At 40.4% G+C, this 25,172-nt stretch overlaps 1 protein-coding gene across 1 annotated transcript in view; it reads right to left on the minus strand.

Annotated features, from left to right (window-relative positions):
- The window catches only part of FSTL5 (follistatin like 5), a 1,363,343-nt gene that overhangs the window by 1,166,976 nt on the left and 171,195 nt on the right, over window positions 1–25,172 (minus strand). Inside the window, exon 2 of the mRNA XM_053703797.1 lies at window positions 10,294–10,327. Coding sequence (XP_053559772.1) covers window positions 10,294–10,327 — 34 coding nt within the window. The remainder of the gene's footprint in view (window positions 1–10,293; window positions 10,328–25,172) is intronic.

Below are 25,172 nucleotides of genomic sequence, written 5' to 3' on the forward strand. Positions count from 1 at the left end.
GTTCATGGGCATACAAAAAATAATTAAAAACTGGAGGGGAGGGGACTTCGAAAAAATCCTTCTCAGGGCAGAATCGAAATGGATTTTCCTATTGGACTGCCTACACCCAAAAGGTCTAAACAATAGAGAGGACCTGGCCCACCTCTTCAACTAGTAATGAGAATCCACTCCTATGCCCACTTATGACTCAAATTACCTGTTAGGTCCAACCAGCTTTCTTCCCCCACACATGAAAACATCTAACTAAAACTCATCCGAATCTTAAGATAGGTAGTCAGGAATAAAGACAAATAGAAATCTCTTCTCTCTTAAAGGAATTATTACACTCACTCTCAGATACATAAGGATCAATGGTATATTACCTTAGGATCACATAATAAAATTGCTATTTACACATAAACCATTTATGGGTCTGATACAAACCCGATAGGTTCATCAATCCCTGTTCATATACATTCACCTGGTCTCCTTATATGTAAGATACATCTGATATCATGCTCGACCTCTAATGCCAATCAACCAACCTCATACTAAAGTAATAACTAAGTATAGGATAATCTCAACTTTGACCTAAAATGTTCAGTCCGCCCCCATTCTTCTAAATAATCGCCTCTCGACTGATAGTATAGCCCAAACAAAAGACCCAATAAGGGCTAAGATATACCTATAGATAAATTCACATTTATCAAACACTAATATCAAATATATTTGAGGATGACCCACATTTGGATACCATTGCCAAACCCTTTTCTGCTATTTTCTAAATCGATACTATGCCTCTATCATAAAAGATAACACATCCAATATATCATGCTGAGTAGCGGAAAAACACTTCCCCAATGTCACCGACTCAGGCAATCTAATCATAAGCACCACCTATGATGGGTTTCTATACCACAAGAGACTATAGTAATACCACTGCTTGTTACTAATCCACTTTTTAAGACGTGGCTAACAACATACACTGCTGATTAATACAGCTACCTAGATCTTTCTGAACACAATAGAGATCGTTATACACACCCTGCTTTATAACAAATGGGCTATGTTGTAACGATAATGTCATATACCGTACACACTTATGAAGACATATCAAGACTCGCCGAGTCCACTAATAGAGACCTCGGAATATTTAATATATAGAGGCGTTCTAAACATCGATTGTGCTCTCCACTATATTTTATTCTCAGCAACTTTGATTTCCAGAAATGTTGCAAAATACATATAACAGATGCACACAACATTTTATTAGACAATTTAGTCTCTTTTGGGAAGTACCCAAATGGTAGGGGTTCTGAAGTGATCGCCGCTAATTGGTTTGCATACTGCAAGATTTTAATCTATTTAGATGCACTGAATGCTGATCATGACACAGAGGTGGGCTGATCCGGTCCCTAAACCGGAAGTGAAGTCACGGCTTTTCGCTTTCCACCTCAGATAGATCTAAATACATGCAGTTATTATTGCAGAAAGCACGCTCACGGCAATAACCCATATATGACACTAAATATGTTTATAAACCATCCCTATATTTCACAATTAAGGGACTTTATTTTTAAAATGCCAAGCGGAACCGGAAGTGGAATGTTTTGTAAGCCACATCCGGGTAATCCAGCAAACCCCTATTTAAAGATGCTTTGCTTACCACTGGATCAGTCTTGAAAAAGGTCTATTGAGGACCGAAACGCGTAGACCCTTTGGTAAGCATCTTTCCATTTGATTACTATTATATTTTAAACTGTATTACGCTATGTTGTTATTTTGGGTTACAGGTATCTACTAGGGACGACAATAAGAGCCGCTGATTGCCTAAAGTTTATTGGGATCCTTGGATTTTATCCTGTCACACCGTTATATATATTTTTTATATTTTTCACATTTTTTTCATATCTTTTACATTCCAAATTTTCTTCACTTTGCTTTGTCGTGTTTAGACTTGGTTTTTGCACACCACTGTGCTAGTATTTGGATTGGCCACATTTGGATTATATATTAACTAATTTTTATGCTTCCCCTTTTTCATTTTTTGATTTTTTGAATTTTTTGCACCGTTTTTTACATCAACTTTGTTCTCCACCCCCCTTTGTTGAAAAAATTTTTCAATTTTTTTTTATTTTTTCATTGACTGCATATTTGACTTTTTGATTGACTTTTCACTTGCCTTCAGGATCCATCACTATTTTTGGACTTGGATTTCCTCATATCTTTTTGTGTTGGAGTCCTAGTCTCCACTCGGCATCATTTTTGTTGTGGTTTTTTCATGATTTTTTTCATGATTAATATATCTTTTAACTGTGTTGTAATTTGCCACATTGTATTTATCTTCATTTTTACTGTGTCTTCATTTTTACTGTGTTGTAATTTGCAAGCATTCACACCCAGGTCTGATCTATAATTGGGTCATTCACATTACGCTACACGCACCTCCCCTATTTCACCACGGTGCACACCACACTATGGATCCATAACTGACATCTTTGACCCACAGCCTCCCACGCTTTGTATGCTTAGATAGCTTGGTTTACCCAAAACGTACCCAAGACTTCTATGTTGATAACCAGTATGTTAGGTTTTTTCTGATTTCTTGTTTTTGGTTTTGCTAGCAATTTTATTGTTTTAAACAATTTTCTTACATTGCATTTCTTAAATATATGCTCGGCACTAATTGCCAATATTATTTGTTTTAACTCTTATTTTACAATTCATACCGTATATTGTTTTATCTGATTGTAATAAATCTACATTTTAAAGTATTGGCAGTTTTGTATATTTGTCCCTTGGCCTTTTGGCGCTGTACCGATCCCTGTGTTTCAGTATACCCTTTGTTCTGGGGGAGGTTAGACCCCATTTTTTGGTCACAGCTTAGGGCACTCTTAGCGCTAGAATACCACTACTATTATCTAGGGAACACACAGTTCCCATAGACTCCAATGTAAAGGCACTTTTCAGTGCCGTTTTCTTTTCTTTTTTAACACCCTAATGCCACAAACTTTAGCCCCAAAAACTGCTAATTGCAGTTACTTTATTAAAAAATAAAAATGCTACTATCTTTATTTACTAACACAGTATATAACACTTGATTTTGGGGGCATTTTGTGGACATTTATACAATTAACCAGAGATCTCTGGTTAATTTTATAAGCACTAATTGCTACCACAAGCTTGCAGTAGCAATAACCAGCCACTTGCAGTGGCTGGTTATTTATATTGTGCATTAAATTAGCACTCTACTTGTAATCTAGGCCTTAATTTGTACTTTACGGGTTTGCATGACTGAAGTGTAAAATTGTAAGGGTTAAAAAAAGATGTGCACCAAAACATCAAAAATACATTAGAATATAGCTGCAAGCAGCGATAGAGGTGGCCATGCGCATCGACATTGCAATGGCATACAAGCAGCTAAGTCACAATAAAAAGTTTTATAGAATTTTTTACAATTCTAACATTAGCAGTTGGAAAGAAAACACATTTTTCGAAATGTTTGCGTTTTTCAAGATGGCTGCTCCACCATATGACCAATACTTTCATCACGATCAGATGTAACTCTAGGTTACAATATATGGTTATATAGCAAATTTCCCAGCTTTAACATAAGCGGTTGAAAAGAAAACACATTTTCGAAATTTTTGCGTAAACCAATATGGCTGCCACAGCTTGTGACCAATTCCTTCAACATCAACAACTGTGACTCTAGGTCACAATATAACGTTATACAGCAAGTTTCAAAGTTCTAACATAAGCAGTTGCAGAGAAAATAGATTTTCGAAATATTTGCATAAAACAAAATGGCTGCCAGATCATATGATATACAGCCTCCATATTATGCACAATAATTGTCACCATAGATGTCAATAAACATGGCAAAAATTAAGCATTTTTGTAAAACCGTTTTTGTTTTATTATTAATTTAAAAATATTGTTAAGCGTTTTTGAACAATTCAAAATGGCTGCCAAACCACATGATCTATCAACTTCTCTTGAACAAATCTGAATGTTAGTCATAAGATAACTCTGTAAAAAAAATTAAAGTGTGTGGCTTAAGCGGTTTCGGAGAAGAAGATTTTTATAGTTTTTAAAAACAGCGCATACGAAACAAAATGGCTGCCAAGCTATGCATTGTATGGCTTTCAAATTGTACATACTAATGCTCACTATAGACCTCTACAATTTGCAGAAGTTTTATGAAAATTTGCAAATGTTTTATTTCACAACGGCGACTGCGCAATGCAAATTTTAACTGCAATATTGTCTTTGAGGGTTATGACTGTGTAATCATGTGTCTATTACAATTTAATATGGTTAAATATTGTAAAACTAATGTATAAAGTGCAAAAATACGCAAATAAATGGCGATAAAAAGGTTAATGTCTCACAGCAGCCATGCTGATTATGGAAAAATCACAATTTTAACAAACTTGGTAGAGGACCTTGCAAGGAGCATATGTGCCAAATTGTGCTTTATTGCACTAAGCGGTTTAAGAGAAGAAGATGTTTAAAAGATTTTCACAAAATGCAAGATGGCTGCTACATCATGTGACTAATGCACTTCTATTGAGTAGATTGCAAATCTAGGTCATAGCAGCACTGAGCACAACAAGTTTAAAAGTTGTAACATAAGCAGCTCCAGAGCTAAAGATTATTAAGCAGTTCTCGAAATTTGTCGCAAAAAAACAATATGGCTGCGTAACCTTATGACCTATGAGTTCAATATTGCATGAGATGTAGCATTGCAATAGGCTGTACCAGCATACCTGATTTCAAGAGCTTTGCTTTAGCAGTTCAAGAGTTATAGGCAATAGAATATGTTTGACGGAATAATAATAATAATAATAAAAAATAATAATAATAATAATCCTGACAATAACAATAGGTTGTCCTGCAACTTCGTTGCATGGCCACCTAAATATAGTGTTACACTCCTATATACACTATCTGATTAAAAAAAAATCATATAAATATCATTAAAAAAATGTATGGGATAAAAGGTTTATATTATATTCTATTTACCTAAAAAGATTCTCAATATCACATATTTAAGAGGTTTTCTATTTTTTATTTTTATTCTAGTGATTTTTTAAATAGCATCTTTTTATATATTTTTTTTAATATATTTTTTAAAATATCTATTAATTATTTGTATGTAAGTATATTGTATATGCACAGAAAATATATAGGATGTGAGAACTCCTTAAACAACCACATCCTTTTGGAAAGGTATTTAAAAGTGGGAACTACCACATGGAACCAATCTCTTGACAAAGTTCTCACGGGAGGGAACAAATCATGCGTAGAGAAACTTAACCCTGCCCACTAACACCCACGAGTTAAACACTACAGCAGCTTTTATATAGTAAAACACAGATGTCACGTGGAGGGGTTTTATTGAATGACGGCCATCACATACCGACATTGGCTCCCAGTGTGTAATAACATTGCAAGCTCTCCAACATTCAACTCCAGTGAGAGGACTACAATCTGGTAAGAGGACGTTGCTTCACGGGATACACCAGATATTGTGATGTGCATTGTATGCTTATATATCTGATATGCATATATATTTTAGAATTGTTTGAATGTGACAAATACAATACTACCTTGAGTTCAGGCTGTGCTCTGTATATTTTGTTTTAATATAGATTTGTTTTTAATATAGATTTGATACGGCCCAAATAGAGAGCTTCAACAGACATCTCGGTACTCTTTTTGGTTTTAGGAGATGCAGACACTGTAAATCTGCAATACCTTGTTAATAAGATTTTGGTCACTGGATTTAAATCTTCCCAAATTTGATTGGGCAATGTAAGGTACTGCTACACCTGTTTTCTTTAATCTGTCATCACAAGAATTAAGGATTTTACCATAAGATTTATCATTTTATGTATACATTGATACATTGGATGCATTTTTGTTCACACATATTCCCTTTTGAAATTGAGAGAGATACATGGTAATTACTCATTAGCTACCATTCTTCTATAACTAGAGGCATTATTTTGAATCATTCCTCTTTATCTACAACAGATGAATACCCTTGTTTTAAAACTTCGAAATCAACTTGTGTGGTTTCTAGCATCCTTCTCAACAAAACAAAAACAAAAATATGAAGCTATTGTGAAAGTAAAATATGGCAACTAATTGATTTAATAATGATGAGGAATGCCTAATGTAAATAAAAAAAGGCCCTTCCACATATTTATGTCAAGTCATAACGGGAAATGTAGTTAACATCCTCATATATTTTTATTTTTTTTATTTTTGAATAACACTTTTATAAAGTCATCTGACCTCTTCTCTCCTCTATAGATAAAACCACCCAAACACGTTCGTTTGGGGATATTGACAATATTAACAATATTTTAAGAATGCACAAAAGAAGTCATGCTCAGCTGTACCAGACCAAAATGGCTTTTAAATGAATAATGCTGTTGAATTAGATAAATCTAAACACCATGTGAAAACTGGTGTGAAAAGGGGTGGATGGAATGCAATTATGTTGCTGAGGGGTTTCCTAGAGGAAAACAACCAGTGTATCATATTATGCTCCTTCACAATTAACTTTAAAGAGACAGTCTACACCCTTATTAACATTCGCTTATACCTTAGATCATGTTCATATTTTCCTAGCTCACCCCCTCTACCCTACTGAGTTTGCTTCACAAACAGAGATCTCAGAAATACAAACTTTGATTTGAGTCGTTAAAAATGGCCGACAAAGTCCGCCTATTGCCTTCTCCTCCTACCTTGAACTCCCCTTCTCTTTCAATCTCATACTCGTGCACATTCAACCACCTACATCATTTACGTGTAAACACGCATGCTCCTATATGCGGAAGTGACGTAGATGAAGTCTGTCTGTGCTGCACGTCTAAAACTAAGCAGAGTGTTTTTTCGTTCCTCCGCTGCACACAATTTACAAAGAGATTTTAGTTCCATTTTTTAGGTTCCTCAGAAGGTGCGCATGCGCAAAACAACGAAAGCGCAATCCTGATTTTTCATCCGTGATCTAATTTTGATTGGAGCGTTTCAATGGAGAGAGTTTATGATGTAGTTAATAGGCGGAGCTGGTCAGCCATTTATAACGAATATAAACAGAGTTTGGATTAGGAATTACTCCGTTTGTAAAGCAGACTGGTTACAGTATAGGGGGTGAGTTAGAACAATCAGAACTGAATCTAACATATAAGCGAATGTTAATATGGGTGTAGACTGTCCCTTTAAGCTCTTTTTTTTGTAGCAATATAGTGTTACACACAGCTTAATTTTTGTTAATATTTTTGTTAAATTACTTTGAGTTTATATTACATATAATGTACCTTTAACAATTATACCTCCCATATGTGACACGGTACTGGGAGGCGGTACTTATGATTATATAAACCTGTGTCTTTTATCAATGTCTATAGCCTGAAGAAACAGTGCACATTGGAACACATTTTATGAATACATATTTTAACTTTGGAGGAACTTTTTCATTTCTTCTATACACAGCGGTGTGTAAATCACCTTTGTTGCAATTCACACTCTGGGAGCTTTTTATTTTAATCACTTTGCCCTTTTGACGTTGATACATACAAGCAATCTTGTAAGAGAGGCGGTATTGGAATTGTTTGGACATTAGCTGCTGTGCTGATAGTGATCTCTACCTGACATAGGTAGACATTGTGGTGACATATCACTGCTATAGGGCGAGCTTGGTGGTATCATCTAGGGCAGTCCAGCTGGGGAGACTGGTATTCTCCAATAAACAACACGCGCACTACTTGTAGTGCTATCTAATTTGCAAGTTGTTCTTTGTCTTCACATTGATGTTATATGGTACATAGGAACTACTTACCCTATGAGGCACCTCCTTTATTCTGTGTTTTAGTATGAAAGTTATAGAGGAATTAGTCAAGAAAGGGTCATTATAGTAAAACAATAACATATTCTAATCTCTTGGAGTGGTTAATTTTAAGACTATCAACCCTTCAGTACTGTATGTTTTACCCCTGCAAAATAGAAGTGCTGCTCGGGACCTGCAGAGCACTGCTGTGGAAAATTCTGCAGATACAAAAAGCAGAGCTAGTTGCACATCTGAGTCATGCAACTAGCTCTGCTGATTGGATTGGGTTAAACACACAGTAATACAAGGTCAATAGTCTTAAAATGAGATGACAGAAGAGAGCATGTCATTTTTGGACTATAATGAAACTTTAAATATATACAGTACTTAAAATCATTCGACAATAGTACATTTTATAATTCAGGTACAGTATTTGAATTTTCTTAATGACCTTTCTACATGTTCTGCCTGTGCTTTTAATAATCAATATTTGTTTAGAAATTGTTACAGTTGCAATAGAATTTGTAGGCACTATACAAATAACTAAATAATAATAGTAATGTATAATATAGAATTGAAAGAAAAGGGTTAATTGCACAAGTCATGAACTGAACTTGTTTTGATTTACAACCTAGAAACATACAAGACAGCAATTTAGCAATTTTTGATGATGTTCTCCTTTAGCATTGGCTGCTTAATTTTCCATTACATTTAGGTCTGCAGAATGATTGGCAAACAATTACTTATATCTATATTCATGTTTCACCATTCCAGAGATAAAATATCCACATAGAATTATCTCTGATGTATGATTGCTGGCTCAACGTATTTAAACATAAGTGTTTAACAGAGATTGGAATTACATTGTTTGTGTATGCCAAAAATTAGCCAAGTGAAAAACAAAACATATTTAGAACAGCAGACTGTAAGATTAGTATACACTGCTTTGTTTATTTAAGAAGTGCAGTTTTACTTCACTACAGTATTGATGAAGAACTGTGAAATTAAAGTACATTTGTCTTAGCCATATTGGGAGTTTTAAAACCTCTGAACAATGTTTACGTCTTGCATAATAATGTGAAAGATCATCAGTTTCTTGCTTAGAAATTCAGGTTCAGCACCTACATTATGCTTATTAAATAAATAGCTTTTGATTTATTGCTAATTCAGAAAAGCATTTGTTTTTATTTTTATAATTGAATCAATAATGGTTGTGGCTTTTCCAACTGTTCTTTTAGTATATATAGCATAGTGAAAAATAACACTTTGCAAATTAAATTCCCCAAACAAATTATATTTTAGAATAGTATTAATCTTTGTGTAGTAGAAAAACTGATCCATGTGAGTTCTGTATAAAACCCTGCTTAAAGAGTTTAAGCCAGCTTAGTTAATGATTTTACCAACTAATGCAAAAATAATGGTTTTAACTAACCAGAAGGTGGCCTATTACTAAATGAGGTTACTAATTTGTGATCCTCTTTCCATTTGTTTTCTACAGGAACATGGCAGTTAAATAAACGTAGACAATGGTTGTAGGTGCTGTCTCTTGTTTATCTAGCTTTTCTATGGAAAGTATCACAGTATTCATATTTTCAGTATAGGTTGTGGTTTTTAACAGTCAAATCAGTTATTTCAAATAACAAAGTAAAGGTAAAAGAGCTACTTGTAAATTACTTAATACACTCTAGCAGGTAAAATGGATTATGGGAAATACATTAAGGGGAGAAAAATGTACAGCACAATGTACCTTTAATTCAAAATACATTTAGTTTGTGGTGGTGACATGATTGTTTTCAGATGACAAATAATGATTAATTGAAGGCAATGAATAAATAAGGAAAATAAAGCCCCATTTATGAAGCTGCAGATGCAGCTTTGGGGCCTGAAATAGTAGTATAAAAGATGCGCTCTTTAGACTGCTGCTATTTAGCCTCTCCATCACCTCAAGGCTTGCAGAGTTAAATCATCCTGATTAAATCCGTCCGGGATGATTGACAAGTCCTGCTCTTCTCTAATTGGTTAAGCAAGAGCAGGGGGTGCAGCTGCAAAAACTATTGGTGCACAATGTAAAATATCCATTGCCCTCTCACCATGATGCCCAGCAGACCATGTTCCCAGAGGCAAACCTTGTCCATCTAGGCTTCAATAATCAGGTCTCATCTGAATATGAAATTATTTGACAGAAGTAACATACTAGTATATTTGTCATCATGTAAATAACTATCATCCTTTACCAAAATTATAACAATATACCCTTTATCAGTAGTAACTGAGCAACCATTTCTTTTTTTTTTTTGGTTTAATCATTTAACTGTCTTCTGGACACAGAACATTCTGCTGAACTTTCCTTTTATAGGATTTAATGCAAACTTTAAAACATGGTTTATATAAATGCCAGTAAACTAATGTACTTCAACAAATCCATTTTCAACCAACAAAAAATAAAATGATGAATAAAAACCAAAACTCACCCTTATTTCTTGTCCATTCATGATTTTTGTCTTGCTGAAAGCATAAGATGAGAGAAATGTTAAATGAAATAGCTATACAATTGTGTGTTACAAATACAGATAAAATAGTTGTTTAAAGCCCACCATATGCATTTGTGGGGGGTAACTGAAGCTTAAGGGCAAACTATACTTCTATATAACATTTGCAGAGGCACCGCAGGATTATCAGTACACATATTTCAAATTAAAGTGAATGTAAGTTTTGACGCTAAAGTGCCCGGTTTTTAAAAATTCGATTAAAAACAGTGGCACTTTAATTCATCAAAATTTAAATTTCACTTGTGTTGTGAAAAAAAACCTTACCTTTTAAACTTGACAACAGCTCCAGCTTCCTCCAGTCATTGCAAGCCATTTCTGATGTCAGAAATGATGGATAGGTCATCCTCCAATCACGGCTTCCCCCCCGGGGGAATCAGTGTCTCATTTTAGACCCAGGAAGAGGCTTTCTGACGGGTGGAGGAAGCTGGAGCGGCTGTCAAGTTTAAAAGGTAAGTTTTTTTTCACAACAGGAGTAAAATGTAAATTTTGATGAATTAAAGTGCCCCTGTTTTTAATCAGATTTTTAAAAACCGGACACTTTAGCATCAAAATTTACATTCACTTTAACCTTAGCACTTATTTGAATATAGTGCATTAAATATACAACTTACAATAACAGAGGCAGGTTGGTATAATGTTGTATATTTAATAAACTTTTAACCAATTGAAAATAGGTTCTGAGTTAAAAAACAAAACAAAAAACAAACAGTGTACTGATTCATACACTGATTCATTCACCATCTAATAAAAATTGTATTTGTGTCATAGGTCAGCATATACTATTCCCACATATGTAAATGATGTGGTCTTACACTAGCCACACTGATCTGTGACATATGATAATTAGAACAAAGTATACATTGTCAGCCCCTATAGTCTTATATTTGTATATAGATAATTACCACAAAAACATTATTACACAGCATTGCATGTTTACCATTAGTGTACACATACTTGATGTTATACAGTGTAGAGAGCAGGTTACTGCATAAATACTTAACATCATTATATAATGCAGCATACTCATTCATCATCATTATATGATACATCTTTTTCATTGTCAATATACAGAATGATACTCATCACCATGACGCAATGAAGCATGCTTCTTACGTTTGTCCATACACTCTGCATAATTATAGTACAGAGGGTACATTGTGAACATATAAATAAAGCAAGCATCATTACACAGTGAAGTATGATCACTATCAGTGTATAGCTACATATCACCCATACACAGGGCAGTGAGCTTGTTAACAATGTACAGGAGCTCATTATTACAATACAATATAACATGTCTGAGATTAATGTTTAGGTACTCTAAATCATAATGTATGCATCATATTGCTCATTATTAATATAAAGGGGATGCTGACAGCTGGGCCAAAGCACCATCAACCACATAAGCTGTGTTTAACACTGCACAAAAGTTGCTTGCTAGTCCTCACCTGCTGGTGTGTGAGTGACACAGATGGGCTATGTGTTTCCTGTGGGATACCTCATTTTGTGTCTAGATGTTCTGTACCTCAGTGTAGTGTGTTATTAAGTGTGGTGTGTGTATGTCTGTGTGCACCTTAGAGCCTTGTGTATGTGCACCCAGACTACGTTTTTAACACCTGCATTTAGTTACTGGTTTTGATTCTTAGTACATTTAAGCTGATTATTTTATCACTCAGCAACTAGGAAGATGTACTGTACTTTTGCAAAACTTTAAAATATATTAATCTATGGCTAACAGTGAATGGCAAATCCTAGCTCAAATTATAATAAGTAAACAAACACCTCACCTAACAAAACGTTATAAAACATAAATTATGCTTACCTGATCATTTTATTTCCATCGTGGGGAGGAGAGTCCACGGCTTCATTAAGAACCTGGCCACCAGGAGGAGGCAAAGACACCCCAGGCAAAGGCTTAAATACCTCACCCACTCCCCTCATCCCCCAATCATTCTTCCGAGGGAACAAGGAACAGTAGGAGAAACATCAGGGTATAAATGGTGCCAGAAGAATATATTAAATTTAGGTCTGCCCATCGAAGATACGGGCGGGGGACGTGGACTCTACTCCTCATGATGGAAATAAAATTATCAAGTAAACATAATTTATGTTTTCCATCTAAAGGGGAGGAGAGTCCACGGCTTCATTCATTGCTTGTGGGAACATATACCCAAGCTTTTAGAGGACACTGAATGAAATCGGGAGGGCAAAAGGCGCACCCTTAATCTGAGGGCACCACAGCCTGTAGAACCTTTCTCCCAAAAACAGCTTCTGCAGAAGCAAAAACGTAAAATTTGTAAAACTTAGTGAAGGTATGCAAGGAGGACCAGCTAGCCGCCTTGCAAATCTGCTCCATAGAAGCCTCATTTTTGAAGGCCCAGGATAAAGCTACCGCTCTAGTGGAATGAGCAGTAATCTTCTGAGAAGGTTTATGTCCCGCTGTCTCATAATTCAACCGGATCAAGCTCCTCAACCAAAAAGACAAAGAAGTAGCAGAAGCCCCCTGACCCCTGTGCTTCCCTGAATATACAACAAAGAGAGATTTAGATTGTCTGAAATCCTTTGTGGCCTGAAGATAGAATTTCAAAGCACCAACCACATCCAGATTATGAAGTAACCTCTCCTTAGGAGAAGAAGGGTTAGGACATAAAGAAGGAACAACTATCTCCTGATTGATGTTACGGTTAGACACCACCTTGGGGAGAAACCCCAAACCTGTGAGAAGAACAGCCTTATCCACATGAAACACCATATAAGGAGGCTCATATTGCAAGGCAGCCAGCTCAGAGACTCTGCGTGCCGATGCAATGGCCAACAGAAAGAGAACCTTCCAAGAGAGATCCTTTATGTCAAGAGAATGCATAGGCTCAAATGGAACCCTCTGTGAGACCTTAAGAACCAAGTTTAAGCTCCAAGGTGGAGCAGCCTGCCTAAAAACAGGCCTGATTCGAGACAGAGCCTGAACAAAAGATTAGATGTCAGGGAGATCTGCGAGTCTCCTATGCAACAGAACAGATAATGCTGTAATTTGTCCTTTTTTCTCCCTCTTGGAGAAAAGACAAAATCCTGGATACCCTCACCTTGTGCCAAGGGTAGCCATGACTCTCACACCAGGACAAGTAACTCCTCCACACCTTATGATAGATGCATTGAGTGACCGGCTTTCTTGCCTGAACTAGAGTGTCAATCACATTCTCAGAAAAATACCTTTTTGCCAAGACTAAGCGTTCAATCTCCACGCAGTCAGCCTCAGAGAATCTAGATTTTGATGTTGAAAAGGACTCTGCTCCAGCAGATCCCTGCGACAGGGTAACCTCCACGGCGGAGAGGAAGACATCCCCACCAGATCCGCAAACCACGTCCTCCTCGGCCACGAGGTAGCAATCAGAATGGAAGACACTCTCTCCCGTTTTATACAAGCCACTACACGAGGAAGAAGCGGTAACGGAGGAAATGTGTATACTAGACCGAACCCCCAAGGCATCACTAATGCTTCTACCAGCTCCGTCTGGGGGTCCCTCGACCTTGATCCGTATCAGGGAAGCTTGCAATTCAAACTTGACACCATGAAATCGATCTCCGGCATCCCCCATCTCAGACAGATCTCCGCAAACACTTCGGGGCGAAGAGACCATTCCCCTGGATGAAAAGTCTGCCTGCTGAGAAAATTTGCTTCACAGTTGTCCACACCCAGAATGTGGATCACAGAGAGCGAACAGTTGTGGATCCGAGACACCTCCCTCATTGCCAGGGAGATCCTTGTGCCCCCCTGGTGGTTGATGTAAGCCAATGAGGTAATATTGTCCATCTGGAACCTGATAAAGCAGAAGTCCCTCAGACGAGGCCACACCCTCAGAGCATTGTAGATCGCTTGAAGCTCCAGAATATTTATTGGGAAAAGAGACTCTAAGCGAGACCACTTCCCCTGTGCCATCCTGGCACCCCAAACAGCTCCCCATCCCGCCAGACTTGTGTCTGTGGTAACCATCTCCCAGGACGGTCTCAGGAAGGATGTGCCCATGGACAGGTGATCTGGGCGGATCCACCAGGAAAGGGAAATCCAAGTCTGCGCATCCATGTATATCGGCTGCGACAGATCGGAAAGATTGCTGTTCCACTGTCTCAACATGAACAATTGAAGAGGTCTGAGATTAAACCTGTTGAATGGAATGATGTCCATGCTGGAGACCATGAGCCCAATCATTTTCATGCACTGAGCTACAGATGGTCTCACCAAAGACTGAAAGGCAAGACAAGTAAACACCATCTTTGTGCGTCATTTGTCCCAAGAACTCCACCCTGGTACCGGGAACCAGAGAACTCTTCTTAAGATTGACCTTCCAACCATGAGAGTGAAGTAACTGCAGCAGGACCCTGGTGTGGGCCTCTGCCAGATGGAATGATGGTACCTGAACCAGGATGTTGTCCAGGTAGGGTGCCACTGCAATGCCCTGGGATATGGCTACTGCTAGAAGAGCCCCCAGGACCTTTGTGAAGACTCTCGGGGCCGTTGCCAGACCGAAAGGGAGAGCAACTAACTGGAAATGCTGATCCAGAAAAGCAAATGTGAGGAACCTGAAATGGTCTTTGTGAATCAAAACATGAAGGTATGCATCCTTCAAGTCTATAGAGGTCATTAGCTGCCCCTCTTCAACTAGGGGCAGAATGGATCTGATTGTTTCCATTTTGAACGATGGAACAGACAAGAACTTGTTTAAACATTTGAGGTCCAGAATCGGGCAGAACGTGCCCTCCTTCTTCGGGACCACGAACAGTAATACCCTAGACTCCTTTCTGCATGAGGTACTGGTATAATAACCCCTAGAGCAGAGAGATCCCGCACACAACCCAGAAAGGCCTCTCTTGTTTCCGTCCTGGAAGACAGATTTGACAGGGAGGAATCTGCCCCTCGGCGGAGAGGACTTGAACCCTATCATGTAACCCTGAGCGACTATCTCCAGAACCCAGGGGTCCTGGACGTCCTGCAACCAGTCATCTAAGAATAGAGACAACCTGCCCCCCACTCGGTCCGCAGACCAGTCGGGGGCGGCCCCTTCATGCTGACTTAGTCTTGGCGGGCTTCTTGTTCTGCTTACACTTGTTCCAGGCTTTGGCAGGCTTGCAGGTACCCTTTGGTTGGTCCACTTTCTCTTAGGGCTGTTGGCGCTGCACCTTATCCCCACGAAAGGGACAAAAATTAGAACCCTTAGGATTCGCCTTCTTATCCTGGGGAAGAAAGGCACCCTTGCCTCCTGTAACCGTGCCCTTAAAAGGCAAAGACAGCAGCCTGCATGCTAGAACTGAAAAACCTGATACCTTAGCATTCAGGTGGATAATTTGCATATTAGCGTCACGAATGATGAATTTGGCCACCTTTAGGGCCTTAATCTTCTCCTGCACTTGCTCGAAAGAGGGTTCGCCCTCAATCATATCAAATAAGGCATCACACCAATATGACGCAGCCCCAGCAACCGTGGTAACCGGTGCTGCCGGTTGTAAAGCAAACCCTGTGTGTTGAACCATCTTTCGTAATATGTTTTCCAACGAAGAACTATCCTCTAAAGGAATTATTGTGCACTTAGCGAGCGTGGAGATAGCCCCATCCACCTTAGGAATGGTCCCCCACAACTCCAGCTGGGTCTCTGGGACAAGGAAAAGTTTTTTAAAATGAGAAGATGGGGAAAAAGAAGAACCTAACCGCTTCCACTCGTTCTTTATAATGATCGCCATCTTGACGGGCTTCGTCTCCAGAACCTCCAAAGTAGCCAGTATTTGCTTTAGTAAGAAACACAAGTTCTCCATCTTAAACCTAAAACCGGGCTCCTCCTCTACCGGAGGTTTAGATGAAAACGGACTCCGACCCCGCAAGGGCCCCTTCCGAAGCGTCGGAATGGGCCTCATCATCGTACTACCCCTCCGGGGCGTCTGGCATAGACAAATCCAGGAACGGGCCGCTATGAAAAGCTCTACACTTGCGCTTAGTAGAACGCAGTAAAGCATGGATCACCTTAGCAACTGCCGTTTCAAGCAGATCCGCAAAATCAGGTGGCCAAGCAATCTCCCCCGAAGGGGTAACAGTCGGACCCTAGGGCGCTGCATGTGGGATAGGAGACACCATTAGGGAACGGACCTCACGGGACAGTGACCCCTCAGAGGTGGACGGCTCAGTAGCGCTAGACATTCTCTTATGTTTGGAAGTCGTAGCCTTCTCAAGGCATGTGGTCTACCAAAACCTCACAATAAACACAGGTATAAGACTTAGTTAAAGAGGGACTACCCTCTAACAATTCAGAATCCTCCATAGCATTTAGAAAAAGATAAGACAGGCACCCTTATAACCACCATTGGCCGGGGCACTCACCACCTCCTATGACCCGGACTGTAGAAGCCGTTTTGTCTCCTCCGTCACAGATCAGACCGGAAGTGAAGAGGCCCCACCCAGTCACAAGGATGACTACGCAGGACCGTCCCTGCCTAGGAGAAAATGCATCTCCGGACTCTTAACGTTCACCCAGGCCCTCAACCGAGAAGCCTGAAGGGCATAAGAGACCTCCGATTTTCCGGCACCTCTCTGCCACCTCCTGTGACGAAAGGCAAAGAATGACTGGGGGATGAGGGGAGTGGGGGAGGTATTTAAGCCTTTGGCTGGGGTGTTTTTGCGTCCTCCTGGTGGCCAGGTTCTTAATTCCCATAAGTAATGAATGAAGCTGTGGACTCTCCTCCCCTTTAGATGGAAAAGATTCAGGCCCTGAAGGTTAAACCTAACTAGTAAAGAAACCAGTCAATGAATAAACACTGAATCATCAACAATTCAAACACTCATTTGAACTTCCTTATACACATACAGTTAATGTCTTAAAATAATACAAAGTATTTATGGTAAAAGGATCATTGAAATGTGGATAGTCCCAAAGGCAGCACTTTTTTCACTTTCTGCAATGCCATTTTTTTGTAAGTGAAAATTTCTCTGCAGGTCATTTTGAATTTAAATTAAATTTTAAATTAGGCAGTTAAACTAAAAAGCAGCAGCTCAATAACAATGCGTTGATTAACTGGAGAATAAAGCACTTTTTAAAGTTGTATAATACACTGCAGCAGTTGAACATTGTATAGCAAACTAGCTGCAAAACAAATGTACATTGCTCACAAAAATGTCTTGCATTCAGGAGTCACAGCTTTGCAAACTGGGAGAATCCATCATCAATTAACCCCTTAATGACCACAACACTTTTCCATTTTCTGTCCGTTTGGGACCAAGGCTATTTTTACATTTTTGCGGTGTTTGTGTTTAGCTGTAATTTTCCTCTTACTCATTTACTGTACCCACACATATTATATACCATTTTTCTCGCCATTAAATGGACTTTCTAAAGATACCAATATTTTCATCATATCTTATAATTTACTATAAAAAAAATTATAAAATATGAGGAAAAATTGAAAAAAACCCCACTTTTTCTAACTTTGACCCCCAAAATCTGTTACATATCTACAACCACCAAAAAACACCTATGCTAAATAGTTTCTAAATATTATCCTGAGTTTAGAAATACCCAATGTTTACATGTTCTTTGCTTTTTTTGCAAGTTATAGGGAAATAAATACAAGTAGCACTTTGCTATTTCCAAACCATTTTTTTTTTCAAAATTAGCTCTAGTTACATTAGAACACTGATATCTTTCAGGAATCTCTGAATATCCATTGACAATCAATTTGACATGTATATATATTTTTTTAGTAGACATCCCAAAGTATTGATCTAGGCCCATTTTGGTATATTTCATGGCACCATTTCACCGCCAAATGCGATCAAATAAAAAAGATCGTTCACTTTTTCACAAATTTTTTCACAAACTTTAGGTTTCTCACTGAAATCATTTACAAACAGCTTGTGCAATTATGGCACAAATGGTTGTAAATTCTTCTCTGGGATCCCCTTTGTTCAGAAATAGCATACTTATATGGCTTTGGTGTTGCTTTTTGGTAATTAGAATGCCACTAAATGCCACTGCGCACCACACGTGTATTATGCCCAGCAGTGAAGGGGTTAATTAGGGAGCATGTAGGGAGCTTTTTGGGGTAATTTTAGCTTTAGTGTAGTGTAGTAGACAACCCTGAGTATTGATCTAAGCCCATTTTGGTATTTTTCATGCCACCATTTCACCGCCAAATGCGATCAAATTAAAAAAAACGTAAAATTTTTCAAAATTTTAGGTTTCTCACTGAAATCATTTACAAACAGCTTGTGCAGTTATGGCACAAATGGTTGTAAATGCTTCTCTGGGATCCCCTTTGTTCAGAAATAGCAGACATATATGGCTTTGGCGTTGCTTTTTGGTATTTTGAAGGCTGCTAAATGCCGCTGCGCATCACACGTGTATTATGGCTAGCAGTGAAGGGGTTAATTAGGTAGCTTGTAGGGAGCTTGCAGGGTTAATATTAGATTTTGTGTAGAGCTCAGCCTCCCACCTGAAACATCAGACCCCCTGATCCCTCCCAAACAGCTCTCTTCCCTCCCCCACCCCACAATTGTCCCCGCCATCTTAAGTACTGGCAGAAAGTCTGCCAGTACTAAAATAAAAGCTATATTTGTATTTTTTGGTGTGTTTTTTTAAAAGCATATTTACATATGCTGTTGTGTACTATCCCCCCTTAGCCCCCAACCTCACTGATCCCCCCCAAACAGCTCTATAACCCTCCCACTCTAACTTAATGGGCGCCATCTTGGGTACTGGCAGCTGTCTGCCAGTACCCAGTTTAGAAGAAAAAATGTTTTTGTTTTACATTTTTTAGACTTTTCTGTAGTGTAGCTTCCCCCCCACACAAAAACCAACCCCCCACCCCTCCACGATCTCTTTTTGTGTTTATTTTTTTTTTTGTGCTTAGGCCACTTTTAACATTTTACTTTTTATTCATTTTCCGTAGTGTAGCGGTTCCCACCCGTTCCCTCCCCGTGCACGCGCCCGCCCGCCACCCTCCGTGCACGCGCGTGCGTCCGTGCGCGCCCCCGACGGTCCCGCCCCCCTAGACGTCACACTGCACACCGATGGCCGCCCACCCGCCTCCCAAGTCGGCTCCCACCCACCAACGATACCGGCCATCGATGTCCGGTGCAGAGAGGGCCACAGAGTGGCTCTCTCTGCATCGGATGGCCATGTAAGGTTATTGCAGGATGCCTCCATATCGAGGCATCACTGCAATAACCGGAAAGCAGCTGGAAGCGAGCAGGATCGCTTCCAGCTGCTTTCCACACCGAGGACGTGCAGGGTACGTCCTCAGGCGTTAACTGCCTTTTTTTTGAGGACGTACCCTGCATTAAGGGGTTAATGTTCTGCCATTTTGCAGCAGCACTGCACTGTATTTAAGTGCTCTCTTCAAACAACCATTCACTCTGGCTACAGTGTGAAGGAAAACTTACACTGTGTATCCAAAGAAAAGTGCTATTTGAAGAGAACAGTCTGTGGTGGAGGAGCACTGCAAAGCAAAAGTGATTATACTTCCTGCACGTGCCCTGTCCTTTTTGCAGACATTTTGCATTTTCTGTGATGACATCTCAGATCAGATTATCATAAATAGGACTAATGTAAAATAAGGGCCTGATGATCAAAACTCACTTTCATGGAGCAACATCATTCAAAATCTTTAGGGGGTATTTTGTAGCATTATATTGTAATGTATGTGTCTTTCCTTCATATCCAAAACACACATAGAAAGATAAGTAGCTCTCAAGGTAAATGTGCCTATTCTTAAATTATTTGATGTATCTCACAGTAGAGATGAGACTGCATATATAAGTGGTTCCCAACATTTTTCAGGTCCCTGCCCCTTTGGTTCTATAAACTCACATTCAGTACCATCAGCACCCCCTAACATAACCCATAAAACTAATATTCAGAGGTTCCATTTATTAAAGCCTGGGTGGACAAGCTTTGCTTATGTGAATCTTGTCTACCAGTTATTGCTGCTAGCATATTTAGCACTGCATGTGTAATCGCTTGTGCAACTCCGTCCCCTGCTCTCATGCGATTGTCATCTGATCAGGATGATTTCAATCTGTAAGCCTTCAGGTGAGCAGAAAAAAAGTATCAGTGGTCCCCATCAGAGTACAACCTTTAATAAAAATAATAACACAATACAAACTAAAGAAGTAACAATTAAACATATCTAAATTTAAAAAAACAAACAAAAAAAAAAACAAACATTTTTTTTAAACCAGTACTATCTTTATTGTCTGATACCAACTCCAAAATTTACAGTCATTGTACAAGAGTCTTATAAACCACACTGAGTAATTACTTCACTGTTCAAAAACTATTAATCCGATAAATGGGCTTGATGAAGTGATACCAGGTTCCCAATCTCTAACTTCATTGTCCATTATCCAGAGTCTTAAATTGCTATAGTCAGAGATCTGGAGATGATTTAATTGCTTGTAGCATAGCTGTATTATTGCACAAATAAATCAACTTTATAGAAAGTGTATTCTACTTACCAAAGTGTTATGTGGTGCACCACAAGATTATTTCTGATGAAGAACACTTAAAAACCTTAAATGGTTGGAGGTGGGGCTTGGCCGCACTGTGTAATGGCCGTACACTGATTAAGCTCCTGATCCCGGATCCCCCAGAGCCGCACATACAGCAAAGCAAACGGGCTCCAAAATGCAACACATAGAATAGTAGAGCCCCCTTGCTCATAAGAATAACCCAGAGTGCCCAAGTTTTCGCTACTGAAGAGTAAGGAGTGCAAAACTGTAATGGAGCGTGAAGGCTGGGCCTAGGCGCAACAAGGCCATTCCATCCAGCATCAGGATTCAATTAAAGGTGACTTATAACGCCCCACAGACCCACATGGGTCAGTTGGAGTGCGGCATGTACCTTAGATCCAGCGCCTTGAGGTAATATACGCCACATGGTAGCTCAAAGGGCGGCGAATGGGGCACACAAAGGACATGAGCCTGTTTAAAGAAAGTAAATAAAGGAGAAGGGGAAAAATAAAACCACCTATAAAAGAGGTTACTTGGGCCATAATAAGCAGCAATATGACCTCTAGCGCCAGACAGGTGCCTTGAGACATAGGGATTACTAGTGAAGCATTCCTCACTTGTAGCACAGTCATTGAAGGCCGGGATACCTGGAAACCCTCTCAATTTAGCTGATAACAGACAAACAAAGCTTCATCCTAGATTTCTCTGTATTCAACAATCTGAAACAAATACTTAAATATCCACACAGTTATGCCAACTAAAACACAACAAAAAATTGAAACACCAGCTAAATAAAAAATGATCAATCAATATCTCAAGCAAGATGAAAAACCCCAACTCCAATACCTTTGCCTGCCTCACCCACAGAGGTACAGATGCATGACGCAGCAGACCATTCTTCTTCTACTGAAATAACGAAGGCTGACTTGAAACTCCTTGCTACAAAGGACGACATAAAAACTGCTATGGAGGCCGAAACGATCGTCTGGGGTTGTCATGTTCCTTGTTCAGAGGAGAATTGCCTGGTATTTCGGGGCTGGACTGACCTTACTTGGCAGGATTAGACTGATATACTTCAGGAAAGTTTTCTTCTGTGAAAAGCACACTGGTCTAAAAGAGGCTGCTTCCGGGTGGTAAATCGCCATAGAACAAGCCACTGAGCTGTTGTTCGTTCCTGGTAGAGCGCTTCTCTCTTTGTATGCAAATTATTATGACCCTGGGGAAGTCTCCCTATGGGTGATGGGGGAAACCAGACGTGGACTCCTTGCCCAGTGTGCTTAGAGGAATGTGGCTGCACCTCACTGACGAGGCCCATAGGAGGCCGAAACGATCGTCTGGGGTTGTCATGTTCCTTGTTCAGAGGAGAATTGCCTGGTATTTCGGGGCTGGACTGACCTTACTTGGCAGGATTAGACTGATATACTTCAGGAAAGTTTTCTTCTGTGAAAAGCACACTGGTCTAAAAGAGGCTGCTTCCGGGTGGTAAATCGCCATAGAACAAGCCACTGAGCTGTTGTTCGTTCCTGGTAGAGCGCTTCTCTCTTTGTATGCAAATTATTATGACCCTGGGGAAGTCTCCCTATGGGTGATGGGGGAAACCAGACGTGGACTCCTTGCCCAGTGTGCTTAGAGGAATGTGGCTGCACCTCACTGACGAGGCCCATAGGAGGCCGAAACGATCGTCTGGGGTTGTCATGTTCCTTGTTCAGAGGAGAATTGCCTGGTATTTCGGGGCTGGACTGACCTTACTTGGCAGGATTAGACTGATATACTTCAGGAAAGTTTTCTTCTGTGAAAAGCACACTGGTCTAAAAGAGGCTGCTTCCGGGTGGTAAATCGCCATAGAACAAGCCACTGAGCTGTTGTTCGTTCCTGGTAGAGCGCTTCTCTCTTTGTATGCAAATTATTATGACCCTGGGGAAGTCTCCCTATGGGTGATGGGGGAAACCAGACGTGGACTCCTTGCCCAGTGTGCTTAGAGGAATGTGGCTGCACCTCACTGACGAGGCCCATAGGAGGCCGAAACGATCGTCTGGGGTTGTCATGTTCCTTGTTCAGAGGAGAATTGCCTGGTATTTCGGGGCTGGACTGACCTTACTTGGCAGGATTAGACTGATATACTTCAGGAAAGTTTTCTTCTGTGAAAAGCACACTGGTCTAAAAGAGGCTGCTTCCGGGTGGTAAATCGCCATAGAACAAGCCACTGAGCTGTTGTTCGTTCCTGGTAGAGCGCTTCTCTCTTTGTATGCAAATTATTATGACCCTGGGGAAGTCTCCCTATGGGTGATGGGGGAAACCAGACGTGGACTCCTTGCCCAGTGTGCTTAGAGGAATGTGGCTGCACCTCACTGACGAGGCCCATAGGAGGCCGAAACGATCGTCTGGGGTTGTCATGTTCCTTGTTCAGAGGAGAATTGCCTGGTATTTCGGGGCTGGACTGACCTTACTTGGCAGGATTAGACTGATATACTTCAGGAAAGTTTTCTTCTGTGAAAAGCACACTGGTCTAAAAGAGGCTGCTTCCGGGTGGTAAATCGCCATAGAACAAGCCACTGAGCTGTTGTTCGTTCCTGGTAGAGCGCTTCTCTCTTTGTATGCAAATTATTATGACCCTGGGGAAGTCTCCCTATGGGTGATGGGGGAAACCAGACGTGGACTCCTTGCCCAGTGTGCTTAGAGGAATGTGGCTGCACCTCACTGACGAGGCCCATAGGAGGCCGAAACGATCGTCTGGGGTTGTCATGTTCCTTGTTCAGAGGAGAATTGCCTGGTATTTCGGGGCTGGACTGACCTTACTTGGCAGGATTAGACTGATATACTTCAGGAAAGTTTTCTTCTGTGAAAAGCACACTGGTCTAAAAGAGGCTGCTTCCGGGTGGTAAATCGCCATAGAACAAGCCACTGAGCTGTTGTTCGTTCCTGGTAGAGCGCTTCTCTCTTTGTATGCAAATTATTATGACCCTGGGGAAGTCTCCCTATGGGTGATGGGGGAAACCAGACGTGGACTCCTTGCCCAGTGTGCTTAGAGGAATGTGGCTGCACCTCACTGACGAGGCCCATAGGAGTCCGAAACGATCGTCTGGGGTTGTCATGTTCCTTGTTCAGAGGAGAATTGCCTGGTATTTCGGGGCTGGACTGACCTTACTTGGCAGGATTAGACTGATATACTTCAGGAAAGTTTTCTTCTGTGAAAAGCACACTGGTCTAAAAGAGGCTGCTTCCGGGTGGTAAATCGCCATAGAACAAGCCACTGAGCTGTTGTTCGTTCCTGGTAGAGCGCTTCTCTCTTTGTATGCAAATTATTATGACCGTGGGGAAGTCTCCCTATGGGTGATGGGGGAAACCAGACGTGGACTCCTTGCCCAGTGTGCTTAGAGGAATGTGGCTGCACCTCACTGACGAGGCCCATAGGAGGCCGAAACGATCGTCTGGGGTTGTCATGTTCCTTGTTCAGAGGAGAATTGCCTGGTATTTCGGGGCTGGACTGACCTTACTTGGCAGGATTAGACTGATATACTTCAGGAAAGTTTTCTTCTGTGAAAAGCACACTGGTCTAAAAGAGGCTGCTTCCGGGTGGTAAATCGCCATAGAACAAGCCACTGAGCTGTTGTTCGTTCCTGGTAGAGCGCTTCTCTCTTTGTATGCAAATTATTATGACCCTGGGGAAGTCTCCCTATGGGTGATGGGGGAAACCAGACGTGGACTCCTTGCCCAGTGTGCTTAGAGGAATGTGGCTGCACCTCACTGACGAGGCCCATAGGAGGCCGAAACGATCGTCTGGGGTTGTCATGTTCCTTGTTCAGAGGAGAATTGCCTGGTATTTCGGGGCTGGACTGACCTTACTTGGCAGGATTAGACTGATATACTTCAGGAAAGTTTTCTTCTGTGAAAAGCACACTGGTCTAAAAGAGGCTGCTTCCGGGTGGTAAATCGCCATAGAACAAGCCACTGAGCTGTTGTTCGTTCCTGGTAGAGCGCTTCTCTCTTTGTATGCAAATTATTATGACCCTGGGGAAGTCTCCCTATGGGTGATGGGGGAAACCAGACGTGGACTCCTTGCCCAGTGTGCTTAGAGGAATGTGGCTGCACCTCACTGACGAGGCCCATAGGAGGCCGAAACGATCGTCTGGGGTTGTCATGTTCCTTGTTCAGAGGAGAATTGCTTGGTATTTCGGGGCTGGACTGACCTTACTTGGCAGGATTAGACTGATATACTTCAGGAAAGTTTTCTTCTGTGAAAAGCACACTGGTCTAAAAGAGGCTGCTTCCGGGTGGTAAATCGCCATAGAACAAGCCACTGAGCTGTTGTTCGTTC

Source organism: Bombina bombina, chromosome 2 (genome assembly GCF_027579735.1).
Source record: "Bombina bombina isolate aBomBom1 chromosome 2, aBomBom1.pri, whole genome shotgun sequence".
NCBI classification, from domain to species: domain Eukaryota; kingdom Metazoa; phylum Chordata; class Amphibia; order Anura; family Bombinatoridae; genus Bombina; species Bombina bombina.